General features: G+C 57.6%; 1 protein-coding gene across 1 annotated transcript in view; it reads left to right on the plus strand.

The window, feature by feature from the left end:
- The window catches only part of SEC31B (SEC31 homolog B, COPII coat complex component), a 29,922-nt gene extending 14,780 nt beyond the window's left edge, over positions 1-15,142 (plus strand). The window contains exons 10-26 of the mRNA XM_055119132.1: positions 335-469; positions 3,999-4,229; positions 4,761-4,835; positions 5,264-5,377; positions 5,689-5,788; positions 6,379-6,557; positions 7,169-7,295; positions 7,569-7,714; positions 8,286-8,459; positions 9,105-9,266; positions 11,777-11,954; positions 12,372-12,647; positions 13,263-13,321; positions 13,448-13,594; positions 13,833-13,943; positions 14,335-14,406; positions 14,941-15,142. Of these exons, the coding sequence (XP_054975107.1) occupies positions 335-469; positions 3,999-4,229; positions 4,761-4,835; positions 5,264-5,377; positions 5,689-5,788; positions 6,379-6,557; positions 7,169-7,295; positions 7,569-7,714; positions 8,286-8,459; positions 9,105-9,266; positions 11,777-11,954; positions 12,372-12,647; positions 13,263-13,321; positions 13,448-13,594; positions 13,833-13,943; positions 14,335-14,406; positions 14,941-15,120 (2,466 nt within the window). The 3' untranslated portion in view covers positions 15,121-15,142. The remainder of the gene's footprint in view (positions 1-334; positions 470-3,998; positions 4,230-4,760; positions 4,836-5,263; positions 5,378-5,688; positions 5,789-6,378; positions 6,558-7,168; positions 7,296-7,568; positions 7,715-8,285; positions 8,460-9,104; positions 9,267-11,776; positions 11,955-12,371; positions 12,648-13,262; positions 13,322-13,447; positions 13,595-13,832; positions 13,944-14,334; positions 14,407-14,940) is intronic.
- The last annotated feature ends 384 nt before the right edge of the window (positions 15,143-15,526 follow it).

The raw sequence follows: 15,526 nt of genomic DNA on the forward strand, positions 1-15,526 counted from the left end.
TGCCCCATTGCTTCAGACCCCTCTACTGGGAGGCTGTGTTTCCCACTGCAGTGCACAGGAAGCCTTGGCCATGGATGGCCCTGTGGGGTCTCGGGTCCAGGGGGTCCCCTGTTTCGGAAGGATGAGTCGTCCCTCCATCTCTCGTAGCTCCGTTTTGTCTCACTTTGTTTTAGACTTACCCGAGGGCCCTGCCCTCATGCCCGGTTCCTTGACCCTTGCCCCCGAGTGCAGGCTGGAGTGGGACATCTCAGGGGTCCTCCCTCTGAGCTGCAGGTGGGGTCACGGGTGAGCCACCCCCCCCAGGCGGCTGACACAGGTGTCCTTGTGCCCCCAGATCTCCGCATCCTTCGGTGAAGGCCGGCCTCTCCCCCCACTGCAGGTGCCAGAGCGGCTGGCCCCAGCGTCACTGATCCCGCCCCTGAAGAAGGCCCCCAAGTGGATGAGAAGGCCAGCAGGGGTTTCATTTGCTGTAAGTCTGTGTATGTGTGTGTGTGAGAGAGAGAAAGAGAGACAAAGACAGAGACAGAGACAGAGAGATAGAGTTTCATTTGCCATTTGTCTGTATAGGTATTTCATTTGCTTAGTGGGTTTGGTTCCTCCGCCCCTCTCGGAGAGCCCGGCAAGCTACCGAGAGTATCCCGCCCACACAGCAGAGCCTGGCAAGCTCCCCATGGCGTATTCGATATGCCAAAAAACAGTAACAAGTCTTACAATGGAGATGTTACTGGTGCCCGCTTGAGCAAATCACTGAACAACGGGGTGACAGTGCTGCAGTGCTACAGTGTGCCCTGGTGTTTCATTTGTGTAAATGTATGCATGCAGAGGAGTTTCATATGCTGTGTGTGAGTGTGCGCATGTGCACACATTGTGTGTGTGTGTGTGTGTGTGCGTGCAGATGGTTCATTTGTTGTGTGTATGTGAAGGTGGTTTGTTTGCTGTGTTTGCAGGTAGTTTTGCTCACTTTGCGTGTGTTTGTGTATGTGTGTGTGCATATCCATGTGTGTGTGTGTGTGTGTGAGAGAGAGAGAGAGAGAAAGAAAGAGAGAGAACACACGTGCGGATGGTTCATTTGCTCTAAATATGTGTGTGAAGATGCTTTGTAAAAATAAAATAAACTTGGGCCTGGAGCAATAGCACTGCGGGTAGGGCATTTGCCTTGTACCCGGCCGACCCGGGTTCGATTCCCAGCATCCCATATGGTCCCCCAAGCACCGCCAGGAGGAATTCCTGAGTGCAGAGCCAGGAGTAACCCCTGAGCATCGCTGGGTGTGACCCACAAAGCAAAAATAAATAAATAAATAAATGGATAAATAAATGAATAAATAAATAAATAAATAAATAAAACTTAAGACCAAACGTGCACAGGCCCCTTTGCCCTTCCGGGTTGTGTTTGGGCTCGGTTGTGTCCCATCCCCTAGAGCTCCTTTCTTCTGGGCCCCGCTGAGTCCCTTTCTTAAAGGCCCCCTAGTCAGTGCTGCCCCTGTTGCCCTCCGCCAGGCTCCACCCCAGTTCTATGGTCCCCGGTTGGGAACTCCTGACAGTGGTGATTGTCACTGTGCTGGTTATGTCAGCCGTAGACCCCTGGAGGGCAGAGACGGTGTGTCTCACTTCTATGCCTCAAGCAGTACATCACCTCAGACTTCCGAAGTAAATTCAGATCTCCTGGAAATATTATTCAGGCTTAGCTTCTGGATCCTTTGACTTAGGCTAGAACTCAGGCAGCGGCCGTAGGCGCAGGTCAGAGAAGCAGCAGGGCCTGAGGCCCGGCACAATGCTGGAAATACAGGAGCAATTTAGAACTTGCCGAGGGACTGGGAAGATAGTACTGCAGTGCGGCCAACCCATTCAATGCTCAGTGCCCCATATTGGAGATTCAGTCCTGAGTCCCGCCAGGAGTGATTCCTGAGCACAGAGCCAGGAGAAAGCCCTGAGTACTGCCGCGTGCGGCTCAAAAATAAACAAATAAATAAACAATAGATATGTGAAAGTGTAGCACCTCTTTTGTGGCTGGAGGGCCATATCCAGCCGTGCTGAGGGTGCTGAGAGCTCACTCCTGGCACAGTGCTCCGGGGAACAGCGCGAGTGCAGGGGAGTGCACCGGGGGCTCCCCTCTGCGAAGCACGTGCTCTGGTCCTCTGAGCCATCTCCAGGCTCCCCCAAAAGGAGAACTTCTGGATTTCAGAACCAACAGCTTTGCTCCGGAGGAGGCAGTAAGATAAAGAATCCTGCAGGGAGAGCCTAGCTCAGCGGGGGGCGTAGCGCGCGTTGGTAGGATACTTCCCTTGGCTGTGTGAGGCTCTGGGTGCAATACCCAAGTCTGCAAAAAAGAGGAAAAGAGAAAAAAAAAATAGAATTCTGCAGCCGAGAGGCCCCGGCTCTTACAGCTGTGCCACTTACGGGCCGGTGACTCAGGGGCTGCCGCTGAGCTCAGGACCTGAGAGTTCGCCTCTGTAACGCTGGGAGGGGTAACCCCTGCCCCACTTACCCTCCTGAATTACACGCTTTGTCAGACTGTCAAGTTCCAGACACGTCAGGAGAGTGTATTCAGCCCTGAACTATGGTGCAGATTCGGGGCAGCGGGGAGGGGAGTGTCCCTCTTGGGAAGGGGGGGTGCACCAGGGAGGGGCTCCTAAGAGGAGGAAGAGTTTGGGGGGTTGGGGAGAATGGTAGTTCAGCTTTGGCTGCAATTGGAATAACTGGGAGAGTTTTCCAAAGTCCCGATGCCCGGTGCCCCCGGTGCCCTCTGTGGCGGGGAATCAGGCTTTACTGCTGGGAGTGGCCTGGGTGCTCTGGGCAGCGCTGGGGGGCGGGGGGGGGGTTAGGGGACCCCCCCCAGTGCACCACCTGGATAAAGGAACTCGAGTAAGCTCTGCTGTGGGTGGGTGCTCTGTGGAGGGCGCCCCCAGCTGAGAGGGTTGCCCCTGTGGGGGCGATGGGGGTGATGAGTGGTCCCGGCACCGAGGCAGGAATGATGGTGGAGGTCTGGCTTTGCCTCGCGAGGGTTTTGTGCCCAGTGGGCTGTGGGACAAAAGCAACAGCCTGAGCTCCTGGACACTCCCAGGTCAAGGGCAGCATGGGAGGCTTGGGCTGGCCAACAGGGTGGATTGAAGATTGTGGTTGCAGTCAGGTGTTAGGGCCCGGTTTAGAGAGGGGGAGGGACCTAGACTGATTGCACTCACTTGTGGGCTATGAAAAACAAACCACAACATAGTATGAGACTAATACCCAAGGAGAGTCGAAACAAGGGCCAGGACAGCCTATGGTTGGAAGCTGGCCACAAGTGGTGTGGGCGGGAGTGCAGTAAGGACAGAGAAGGGACCACCAGGACAATGATTGTTGGAAATAATCACTCAGGGACAAACATGGGCACCTTTCAGTACCTGTAATGCAAAACATAATGCCCAAAAAGGGGAGGGAGGGGGAGAGAGAGAGAGAGAGAGAGAGAGAGAGAGAGAGAGAGAGAGAGAGAGAGAGAGAGAGAGAGAGAGAGGAGAGAGAGAAGAGAGAGAGGAGAGAGATAGGAGAGAGAGAGAGAGAGAGAGAGAGAGAGAGAGAGAGAGAGAGAGAGAGAGAGAGAGAGAGAGAGAGGTGCCTGCCATAGAGGCAGGCTAGGGGGAGGGAAACAGGGGACTTTGGTGATGGGAATGAGCACTGGTGGAGGGATGGAGGTTGGAACATTGTATGACTGAAACCCAATCATGAGCAACTTTGTAACTGTCTCTCACTGGTTATTCCATTTAAAAAAAAAAAAAAAAGGAGGATAGGGGTGATCAGCATGTCCCGGGAGTAAGAGTGGTGCCAGGACAGGTGAGGATGCCTGCCCTGAGCTGAAAAGTTTCGGGTGGTGGCACGCTGGTCACGAGGTCCCTCAGCCGGTCCCACCTGGCACTGCTCACACTGACTTCCTGTCCAGTGGTAGGCTGGAGTCCCTGGAACCTTAGGGTTATATTTTTGCTTTGCGGGCGTGGCCTTTACCCTTCTTTGTCTTCCCTCTTCAGTTTGGGGGGAAGCTGGTTACCTTTGGCCTCCCCAGCACCCCCGCCCCTCAGGGAGCGCAGCCTGGCCCCTGCCTCGTCTTCGTCAGCCAAGTCACCACGGAGCCCGAGTTTCTGCAGCGGGCCGCAGAGCTGCGCCAGGCGCTGGGGGCGGGAACCCTCCCAAGTTTCTGTCAGAACAAGATCCAGCAGGCTCGCGGTCACGGCGAAAAGCTGCTCTGGCAGTTTCTGAAGGTAGGGAAGCCTCGTGGCGGGGGCTCCCAGGCCTCCCAGAGCCAGTCCCGGCTCCTGTCACCCCCAGAGATGACCTTGCCCACTGGGAGGGCTCCTCCGCCCGCCCCATATGACACCTGCCCTAGGCCACCACCATATCTTCACCCTTTCCTGGAGGCCCAGAGGCCACATGCAGTGCGGGAAGCTGAGGAACACAGCGTCTATTGATCACTTCTGTACCTTGCTGTCCCTGACATGCAATCCCACAGGGTTGCCTAGAAACAGCCAACTGGACTGGTGACCTCTGCGCAGTGACTGGGTGACATGAAGTGTGACAGCCATAGACCCTCCTGCAGAATCGGGAAGGGGTTTGGTCCACACTGTGCCCAGTGCCCAGCTCAGACCGAATCCACAGCATCAAGGGTGGGAATGGTGTCGGACTGAGAGGGCGCTTGTGGTAGCACGGAATAGTGCTGTGGGGACACACACATGCTCTGTGAAGCGTCGCCTGCATTCGTGCGCTGGAGTCATCTGTGTTCTGTGGTTCCTTAGGTGACCTCCGAGCGAGACGCCAAAGTGAAATTCTTGAAGCTCTTAGGATACAGTAAAGAGGAGCTACAGGAGAAGGTGAGCCGCTCCCCCATCGGAGACACAGGCTCGGTGCCGAGAAGGGGATTCTGCCCGTGGAAAGGCTCTCACAGGGGCCAGCGCCTGGCACAGCGGGAAGGGCGCTGACCTTGCACGCAGCCGACCCAGCTTCAATCCCCGGTACCCCATCTGGCCCCCCGAGTCCAGCAGGAGTGATCCCTGAGCACAGAGCCAGGAGTAAGCCCTGAGCGCTGCTGGGTGTGGCCCCCTCCCGCCAAAACAGAAAGCTTGAGAGTCTCAGCGGGCCATCCCCTAGGCTGCCTTGCGGCTTCTCGGCGTTTTCCCTCCTGGAGTGGATCTTGAGCCTCGGAGAAGAGCTGAAGGGTCTGAGCGCGTGCACAGGTGGCGGCAGGGCACCGGGCTGCGAGACCTGGCCCTGAGTCATCCTTGGAGGACTCTCCCGGCAGGTGACCACGTGGCTGAGGAGGGATGTGCTGCCTGAAGAGAGCGCTGTGCCCGAGGGGGCTGCGCCTGAGGGGGCCACACCCACCAGCACCGGGCAACAGCTCTTCTGCAGACAGGTGCAGTGGGGCCCAGCCGCCTGGCCAGGGGCAGGTGGGGGCAGGTGGGGGCACACGGCTGGGCAGCGCCTCCTTCCCGGCCCTTTGCTTGGCTCCCACTCTGCACACACTGCCTGGGACCCCGGTGGCCGAGTGCAGAGGCTTCGGGGCTGTGGGGCGGGCTGGCCTGGCTTTAGCCAGGAGCCAGCGCCCTCTGCAGACCTGCCCTGCATGTTCGCCTAGATTGACGCATGAAGGGCCAAGTAGCAGCGCTCCCCTTAAGCCCGCTCTCTGGGGGTGTGCTTCTGAGTTGCCCGTCTTGCCTCACACAGGCCCCCAGTCAGCCCTCAGAGGGAGTCTCTGCCTCCTCAGCCTTCTTTGACGAGCTGGTCCCTCAGAGTCTGACTCCCTGGGAGATCCCCCTCACAGAAGGTACCCCGACCCAGAGAGCACATGCCCCCCCTCCACCTTGGAGAACTCGCCGTGGCCAGTCCAGTGCCTCCGTGGCCATGCCAGTTGCCTCCCGCTTGTCCGTTGGCCTGACGGGTCCTTTCTGTGGCTCACTCAGCAGGCTCAGCTCGACTCCACTTTCTTTTTTTTTTTGGAGAGGGGTCACCTGGCAATGCACAGGGGTTACTCCTGGCTCTGTGCTCAGGAATTACTCCAGGCGGTGCTCAGGGGACCATATGGGATGCTGGGAATCGAACCCGGGTCGGCCACATGCAGGGCAAGTGCCCTACCCGCAGTGCTATTGCTCCAGCCCCTCGACTCCACTTCCTTCTTGTGACTGCCCTCACTTAGTGGCGCGTGTCACTCTCGGGACACCACCACATGTCCGTCTCTTGGCTCAGGGCCCATCTTTAGAGCAGGCCCACAGGGACTGGGCGCCCCAGAGAAGCCCCACACTGTTCTCTTGCCGAGGAATGAAACTTGGGAGTTGGGCTGGGGCTGGGAGGGAGTGTGGTCGAGAGAGACGGGGTGCCTCGGGCAGGAGCCCCAGCTGATGGAGGGTCTGCCCGCAGACGCGGACGGGCTCCTGTGCCGGGCGCTCCTGCTCGGACAGCTGGAAGCCGCGGTGGAGCTGTGTCTGAAGGAAGAGCGCTTCGCCGATGCCATCCTGCTGGCCCAGGCCGGGAGCCCGGACCTGCTGAAGCGAACCCAGCAGCACTACTTGACCAAGAGGAGAACGAACGTCTCCTTGGTAGGGGGGTCGCGGCACTAGCCCTGCATGTTAGCATTCCCCGTTGGTTCGGTCTCCAGCACCACACGTGGTCCCACTAGCCCTCCCCACCCCCCTGCATTGGCAGGGGTGGCAGAGCCAGGATGGCCCTTGAGTAGCACTGGGTGTGACCCCAAAACAGCAGCATCTCCTTGGCAATCACCCCTGTTGGGAGGGGACGGGGGGGGGCGGGGGAGAAGGTGGGTCTTGTCAGGTGGATGCCTGGCCTTGCTTTAGAGGTTCTGCGCCCACCACTCTCTCCTCCCTGCCCTCCCTTTTTTTTTTCTTTTTGGGTCACACTCAGTGATGCGATGCTCAGGGGTTACTCCTGGTTCTGCATCTCAGGCATCACTCCTGGCAGTTCTCGGGGGACCATATGAGATGCTGGGAATCGAACACTGGTCAGCCATGTGCAAGGCAAACGCCCTACCCGCTGTGCTATTGCTCCAGCCCCTCTCCCCTTCCCCCTTTCCACTCTGCCCGGAGTCAGTGGTCCCATGGGAGGCCCGCCCTGGGCACTGCGGGTGCAGGGTGCCGGGTGCTGCAGCCCTGTGGGGTAGAGAACCAACAGCCCTCCCCTCTCTCCCGCCCAGCTTCTGGCCTGTGTCGTGCAGAAAAATTGGAAGTCCCTGGTATGCACCTGCAGCCTGAAGAACTGGCGGGAGGCACTGGCCATGCTGCTGACCTACTCAGTGCCAGAGGAGCTCCCGGGGCTCTGTGGTAGGCGAGCTCGGCTGCCTGGTGGAGCCGGCGAAGCCACTGTGGGAGGGGGGCCGAGGTCCGGGCTGTCAGGGCCAACAGCACATCCCCTACTTTTGGCCAAGGTCACTTACACGTTGGACTTTCTCTTGTCGCCTCTTGGTGGAAGACCTGGTCCCCCCACCCACCATGAGCCTGGGTGTGACGTACAGCTTGGCCACTGCTCCTGTGTGTGCCCAGGAGGAGGAGCGGGGTTGGCATCGTGCCTTAGAGACGTTCCCCCCCTCTCTGCAGACATGCTGGGCACGCGCCTGGAGCAGGAGGGCAGCGGGGCCCTGGCGGCCGACGCCAGGCTCTGTTATGTGTGCTCCGGCAGTGTGGAGCGGCTGGTGGAGTGCTGGGCCAAGGGTGCGCCGGCACCGTCCCCCATGGCTCTCCAGGTACCCACTGCCCCGAAGGACGCCAGCCCTGGGGAGAGGCTAGGGGTGGGGACAATGCGGGGGGGGGGGGGGACATCACAGGCAGGGCAGGGTCAGTGGGGGAGGGGGCGGGGAGCAGGCGCTTCCTTCTCTGCTCCTCAGGCTCTCGGCTTCTCCAGTCCTCCCAGCTCCGGGCTGCTCCTCGGCACTAACTCTGTATTTTAAGGGAACTGTGAGCCTGGCCCACCTCTGTTGTAGCTCTGTGACCAGACTCAGCCCCAAGAAGGAGGCATGTGTGACAAATTCACGGAGGAGCAAAAACACATAAGGAGTCGTGAGAGAGTCTGACACCACAGTCACACGAGCAGGAGGGGCAGAGAAGGCCCAACACAGGTCCCAGAGGTGTGAGACTCTTGAGGCCCCCGTGGGCCCGGGTGCACCCCATCCCAGCCAGGCGAGAGATGAACACGAGGCCAAGCGGCCCTTCCCTCCAGCTGCTTCCCTGGGCTCCCACGCCTGGACTAGCCCGGTCCCCGGGTCTGGGAGAGCAAGAGACACTTCCCCCGGGGCCGACTGTCCTGCCCGTCTGCAGGACCTGATGGAGAAGGTGATGGTCCTCCAGAGGAGCCTGCAGCTGCTGCGGGGACCCGAGGCGGTGAGCCTGGGCCCTGCCACGACTTCCAGCATCACACAGTACGCCAACTTCCTGGCAGCCCAAGGCAGCCTGGATGCTGCCCTGAGCTACCTACCCAGAGACAGTGCTCAGGTGAGTAGGGCCTTGTGGGAGGGAGCAAATTGTTGCATCTAACCAGTCTCACACTGGCCATGTCCCTATCACTGGATAAATGCCAGAGCTCCGGAGAGAACTAAGATCTAGCTCCTCGGGAAACTCGGGCAGGGCTGGGGGATTCACCTTCAGTGAGTCACAGTGTCCCAAGGGCCCCTGAGTGCGGTGGGGCTCGGGAAGGGGCTGGCTTGCCTGGAGAAGACTGGCAAGGCTTTGAGCGGTCAGACCTCCAACTCACTCTGTGGCTCTGCCGCTCAGAAGCAGTGAAGATGGATTTTTGGTTTCTTTTGGCTTTGGGGGTCACACCCGGTGATGCTCAGGGCTTACTCCTGGCTCTGCACTCAGAAATCACTCCTGGCAGTGCTTGGGGAACCATATGGGGTGTGGGGTGTCAGGGATTGAACCCAGGTCGGCCGAGTGCAAGGCAAACGCCCTACCCACTGTCCTATGGGTCCAGCCCCAGAGGTGGGATGTTGTCGGCAGAAAGAACATTAGGAAAAGAGGCTGAACGGGAAACGAGAGATGCGGGTTTGGACACTCCCTGGGGTTAGGCTCCTGAGACTGGATCTCCGCTCCCCATTGTGTTTTACTTAATACAGTTCTTCACTGTTATGACTTTTATAGCCACCAATCCAGCAGCTGAGAGATCGACTGTTTCATGCCCAGGGTTCTGGTGTCTTGGGCCAACAGGCTCCCCCTTTCCCCTTCCCCCGAGTTGTTGTGGGGGCTCCCCCCCACCCTAAAGATACAGCATCCTACAGACCAGGCTTCCAGCCTTCTTACCAGGTAAGGTGGTATTTCTGTTCATTCACTTTGTTCGTTCAAAACCGCTCGTTCGCTGCTTTCCGGGTGTCCCTCAGACCTCTAGGCACTTGCAGTGCATCAGTGAACAGTGATGAAAATTCCTAATTGCATAAAGCACAGCTTAGGTTGTTTAGTTGCATATTGACTCTTGGTGTTGGGGGGGCTTCCCCCGACAGTCAGGGGTGGGGCTCACCACTAACAGTTCTCAGCCCAGTGGGCTGGGCGGTCAGGGCCCAGGCTGCGGTGCTGTTCGGACACTACAGTGGGGGGCTTCCTGGGTCGCCCTGCAGGGCTGCACCTGGCGATGCTCAAGGAACCACATGGTGCGGGGGTGGAGCCTGGGTCTAGCGGATGCCAAGCATGTGCCCTGACCACTCTACTATCTCCAGGGCCCCCAGACTTTTTGTGTGTTTGGAGGTCCTCCCCAGAAGTGCTTGTGGTTACTCCCAGCGGTGTTCAGAGGATCACGTGATTTGAGGGGGCTCCCCCACACAACGCTGCCTTTGTGTCTTCTCCCTAGCCTAAAGCTTGCTGAATTTTAAAACAGAATGGTACCGCCAGCAGGATCCTGAACTAAATAAGCTCATCAGAAGCTCATTATATCATTATGGACTTGCGCTTAACAAAGCCTGGAGCTCACTGTATAGGGACGGAAATCCAGGGCACCAGTAGAAACTGATGCTTCATCCTGTCTCGCCTTCAGTTCCCACCAGAATCTCCTCTCTTCCCTCCTCAACCTCCCCCTGTTCTCCTCTTCCTTCTCTCTATCATCCTGTCTCCCTCTCCCTTTCGCTCTTGGAATAAACACAGGATTATAAAGAAACATGCAGGGAAGCTTTATGTATCCCTGCCCCACCCCATGATAGCATCACTTATACCTTAGTGTAACCCCCCTCCCAGAAACTGATACTCATTCCCTTGCAGATTCAGATTTTACCTGTGTTAAATGCACTCATGTGTTTGTCTGTAATTGTGTAAGGGTTTATCTTTTCAGTGCCAAAAAAAAAGGTCCTTCACAGCTTTAAAATATTTTTGTGCGCCATTAACATTTTTTTTTCTACTATGGACTATGCTTCTTACATCGAGACTAGAATATGACCTGATCAAATATCCCTGAGTCTTTCATTGTGTGTATGTGTAGGGGTTGGGGTGTAAAGTTTAGCTTGTGATTCCTTTTCCTTTTGTCTGTCTCTTTATTGCCAGAAGACGTCCAGAATTATTTCATGAAAAGTCTGCCCTTTCACTGATGAATATATATTTTTCCCCTTGTTGAGAATGAATCAGGCTTCGTGGGAGAGATTTAGTTCGCTCTTCTCTGTTCTGTCCTGCTGATCTTCACACCACCTCTCACTCTCAGAATCTGTGTAAATAAGAACCTCCATCAAGTGTGGACACTGGGAGAGCACTTCCTCCCACTTTCGCTTTGTTTTTGGGGCCACACCTAGAGGTGCTTAGGGGTTACAGGGATCACTCCTAGCAAGGCTCAGGGGACTATGGCGGGGGGAGGGGGGGTGGGGGTCGAATCCAAATTGGCCGTGTGCAAAGCACATGCCCTGTCTGTTGTGCTATCACTCTGGCCCCCTACTTTATTTTTCAATATTGTTTTGGGGATTCTCAAACCTTGTCTTTTTCATGTAGGTTTTATTTTCTTTTCACCCCCTTGCTGCGGTCATTGTGATCAGGTTTGCATGCCACCACAACCACTGTGCTCACTTGGGTGGGGGGTATCGCACATCAGGCCACGGTGTTTGCACACGGGGCCCAGGTGCCTGCTGCGGGCCCATTGTTCTATTTGCTGTGTTTATAAATGTTCACGGGGCGGAGGGGGTGACACTGTTAGATGGTGGTGTCGCATTCTGACTGTAGGAAGCTCACTGAGCTCACGGCACGCAAATGCCAGTGGAATTATCTAGGCCCAGGCATTTCTTTTGGAAGGAACTTTTATTTTATTATTATTAGTAGTAGTATTATTTGCTTTTTTGGGTCACACCTGGCGATGCTCAGGGGTTACTCCTGGCTTTGCACTCAGGAATCACTCCTGACAGGGCTCGGGGGACCATATGGGATGCTGGGAATCGAACTTGGGTTGGCCGCATGCAAGGCAAACGCCCTACCCGCTGTGCTATCACTCCAGCCCCGGAAGGAGCTTTTAAATTACAAATTTAATTCCTATGATAGGTATCAGACTATTTGGTTATCTAATGTTGGCTGAGATTTGCTAGTTTGCGTTTGTTGAGGGATTGAGTGTACAGTTATTTTTAGTATTCCTTTATTATCCTTTTAATGGCAATCATAACATCTTCTCTTGCAACCCTAATCTAGGCTATTTGTATCTTGTCTCTTTTCATCTCTGTCGGTCTTTCCTGAGATGTCGTGTGGTTTTTGGGAGAGCTGGCTGGCTGTGCCTCTTACTTTCTCTCACTGTTGTTTCTCTGGCCCGTTGCTTCCCTTCCTTTCCCTTCCCAAGTACAGATCCTTTATTCTCTTCACAGGTTCCAGCTCCGCCTCCTCTTCCAAGGATCTTTACCCCTCAGTCACCCCTAGTGATGCCTTTCACACCTTCGGGCCCCAACCCTTATCAGGGTCCCAGGATGCAGAACATAAGTGACTACAGAACCCCCGTGCCTGAGACCCCGCAGTCTTTGCCCCTGGGCCCTGGGGCAAGGCCTGGTAAGTGCGCCCGTGGGATGCCCACAGCAAGAGCATGGGGTGGGGGTGGGGGCCGAGGGGGTGTGGGAGAGCAAGACAGTTGCCATGACCAACTTGGATTCAAGAGATGATATGTCTGTCTTGTGAGAGGAACAGGAATTTGAAGACTTAACATCTCAGTACTGTCACTTTCTGGGTTTGTACCTATGGGCAATACACTCCTTTGAAGCGCGAGAGTATTTGTTATGTGGGTCTGTTCAGTTGCCCGAGACTGTGTGGAGGAATCTAGCAAACTGTCCCTGTAACTGATAGATCCCTTCATAAGGTGCGTGGATCACGCATTTATTTTTGCTGCCTTACTCCTGTCAGAAGCACAGTCTCCCTCAGGCTCAACTTAGTGGCAGCCAACCTGTTTCTGTTGTTTCTGTCGTACCCCAGCCTTCTCTCAGCCGCAGCCGCTCGGGGGACAAGAGGCCCAGGCTCCTCACCCGGGAGGGGTCACCAGCAGGTGGCCTCTGCCAGTGGCCCCTCCAGCCATCCTGCAGCCTGGCCCCGCCTCCCTGGCGGAGACTCCCATACTGTTCCCACCGCTTCCGGTGAGGCCACTGGGTCCCAGCCCTGTCAGCTCCCAGCCTGGGCCACATCCCCCAGGAGGCCCCGCTGCTCCCGGCTTCAGCGTCCTCCCCACCGCGGGCATCTCAGCTCCTCTACCAGGTCAGTCTCCCTCCCCGCCTTCCCGCTCTGGGTCGAGGCTTGCTCGCTCCCCTGCACCCCATTGGGAATATCTTTCCCCACACTAGTGAGCCGGGGCTGGTGGGGTGAAAGAATTCAGTCCACAGAGGGGCAAGAGACGGGTTCTACTGCAATCCTCTTGCTGGCCTTCAGACCCAAACTTTTCAGTACACAGGACCATACCGTTAAATACCATTAAAAATATTAAGAAGGCGCCGGAGCGATAGCACAGCGGGTAGGGTGTTTGCCTTGCACATGGCTGACCCGGGTTCGATCCCCAGCATCCCATATGGTCCCTCAAGCACTGCCAGAAGTAATTCCTGAATCAGAGCCAGGAGTAACCCCTGAGCATCGCTGGGTGTGACCCAAAAAGCAATATATATATATATATATATATATATATATATATTAAGAATAATTTGTTGGAGCCACACCTGGTGGTGTGTCCGTGGCTTGTTCCCAGCTCTGTGCATGGAAAAGACCCCTGGTGGTACAGGGTGGGGGGGGGATGCAACTGGGGTCAACCTCACTCAAAGCAAACATCTTACTCCCTGTTCTGTCTCTCTCGTCCCCGTTAAATACTTTTAAACTAAACAGGACCTCAAGATTCCCTGAAAAATGCCCCAGCTCCCAAGGGAAGCCTTTGGAGGAATCAGGTCAGCATGTGTCTTTCCCAGCCGCCCACGTTCTGGGTCCATGCTGGGTTCCGCTGGGTCCTTCCTCCCAGGGTTCAGGGCCTCTGTCCGCCAAGACTCAACAACGTGCCTGGATCTCTCCTTTAGTTGCCAGAGACGTTTGTGCCCCCAGCACCGATCACTGCTCCAGTTCAGAGCCTTCCCCCCGAGCCCCAGGGGAGCCTCTCCTCACAGCGCCCCATCCCTGGCGGGGGTCACACTCCCCCAGGCGCGCCCAGAGAACGCAGCCTGCAGGTAATGGGGGACCGAGGCCTCGTTCTCCTGGGTGAAGGGTGGCAGAGTGCACAGTGGACGGGCCTCCTTCCTCATGGCAGGGGCGGAGTCTCACTGGGAGATGGTGGGGTGGGGGGGCCCCCACCCCGTGTCCCTCCTGCTGAGGAGGGGAGAAGGGAGTGCCCAGAGGGAGCAGAGTGGCGCAGAGTCCTTGGGGGCGCCAGCTCATGTGTCCCCTGCCTCCCTGCTTCTTCCCCAGCCACAGGCGCCCAAGAAGCCGGAGAAGAAGGAGCTGCCGGCCGAGCACCAGCCTTTGAAGACCAGCTTCGAGGCACTTCTGCAGCGCTGCTCCGCGTGTGCCACAGACTTGGTGAGCCTGAATTTGGCGCGGGGCCCCTCACAGCCCCCTGGGGACTTCCAGGGCCCTTTAGCTGTTGGTCCTGCTGGGCCAAACTCGATGTCTGGGTGGATTTGGGGGCATTTTCTGGTGTGAAGTCGGCTCCTTGGTAGCAGGGCCCCGTAACACCGGGAGCCCGGTCTTGGCAAGGCCACTGGGGGGCATTGTGCAAGGCGGGTGACGTCAAAAATAAGCAGCCTGTGCCAGGCCCTGGGGCATCAGCTTGCCCTGGGGGCAGGGGGGCACCCTTCCCTCGTGAGTGAGGCCGGAGTCTGAGGCAGGGCCCTGGAGCTGTGCTTCTTTCTCGTCCTGGGTCGGGTCAGGCTTCAGGACTGGGGTCGGGCCATCCCTTCTCTCTCCGCAGAAAACAAAGCGGAAGCTGGAGGAGGCCGCCCGGCGGCTGGAAGGTCTCTATGAGAAGCTCTGTGAGGGGACGGTAAGGGCCCTGCCATCGTCTCCTGCAGGTCTCCTGGGCTGGGTTCCCTGCAGGACGGCCATCTTGCCCGTGAGGCTTTCCTCCACTGTACAGCCCATACCCTCCACCGTACCAACCCGGGGCCCCCTCCACTGCACAACCCATGGGGTCACCTCCACTGTACAACCCATACCCCCTCACTGTGCCAACCCATACCCCCCCACCCTGTACAACTCACACCACCCCCTCACCATACCAACCATGCCTCCCCCATACCAACCCATGCTCCCCACCATACCAGCCCACAGCCCCTTCCCCCATACCAACCCACACCCCCTCCCCCATACCAGCCCACAGCCCCTCCCCCATACCAACCTACACCCCCCATACCAACCCACAGCCCCTCCCCCATACAACCTGCACCCCTCCCCCATACAACCCACAGCCCTCCCCCATACCAACCCATACCCCCTCGCCCATATCAACCCACACCCCTCCCCCATACCAACCCACAGCCCCTTCCCCCATACCAACCCATGCCCCTCCCATCGGCAGCTCTCGCCTCAGGTCCTGGCTGGGCTCCACGAGGTGGCCCGCTGTGTGGACGCTGGCAGCTTCGAGCAGGGCCTCGCCGTGCACGCCCAGGTGGTGGGCTGCAGCACCTTCAGCGAGGTGTCAGGCTTCATGCCCATCCTGAAGGCCGTCCTCACCATCGCACACAAGCTGCGCCTCTGACTTCTCCTGGGCAGAGACCCTTGTGCCCTGACTCCGGGGGTGGGGGGCTTTGGAACTCGGGGGGGCTCTGACTCCTCCTGGGCAGAGACCCCCGTGCCCTGACTCGGGGGGGGTGGTCCCCTATCCTCTTCCCTTTGTCCCTCTGTGCCAGCCCTCTGCACCTGCCCCAGGTGCTCCACAGACGTCTGTGCTCTGGAGAGCAGGACAGCGACTTCCCGGGGCCAGTGCCGTACCCTCCCTGTGTGCCTGTGTGCCTTCTCTTTCCTCTCTGTCCTCCGGCTTCCCAGCCGGGACCCAGATCTGTCTGCCCCCGAGGCTGGGTGGAGCCGAGTGCCCTCTGGACCAGCCCTGGGCCGGCAGGGAGCAGTGCTGGGCAGAACCAAGAGAACCGACCAGGAGAGGGCCA

The sequence above is a fragment of the Sorex araneus genome, chromosome 11, assembly GCF_027595985.1.
Source record: "Sorex araneus isolate mSorAra2 chromosome 11, mSorAra2.pri, whole genome shotgun sequence".
NCBI lineage: Eukaryota > Metazoa > Chordata > Mammalia > Eulipotyphla > Soricidae > Sorex > Sorex araneus.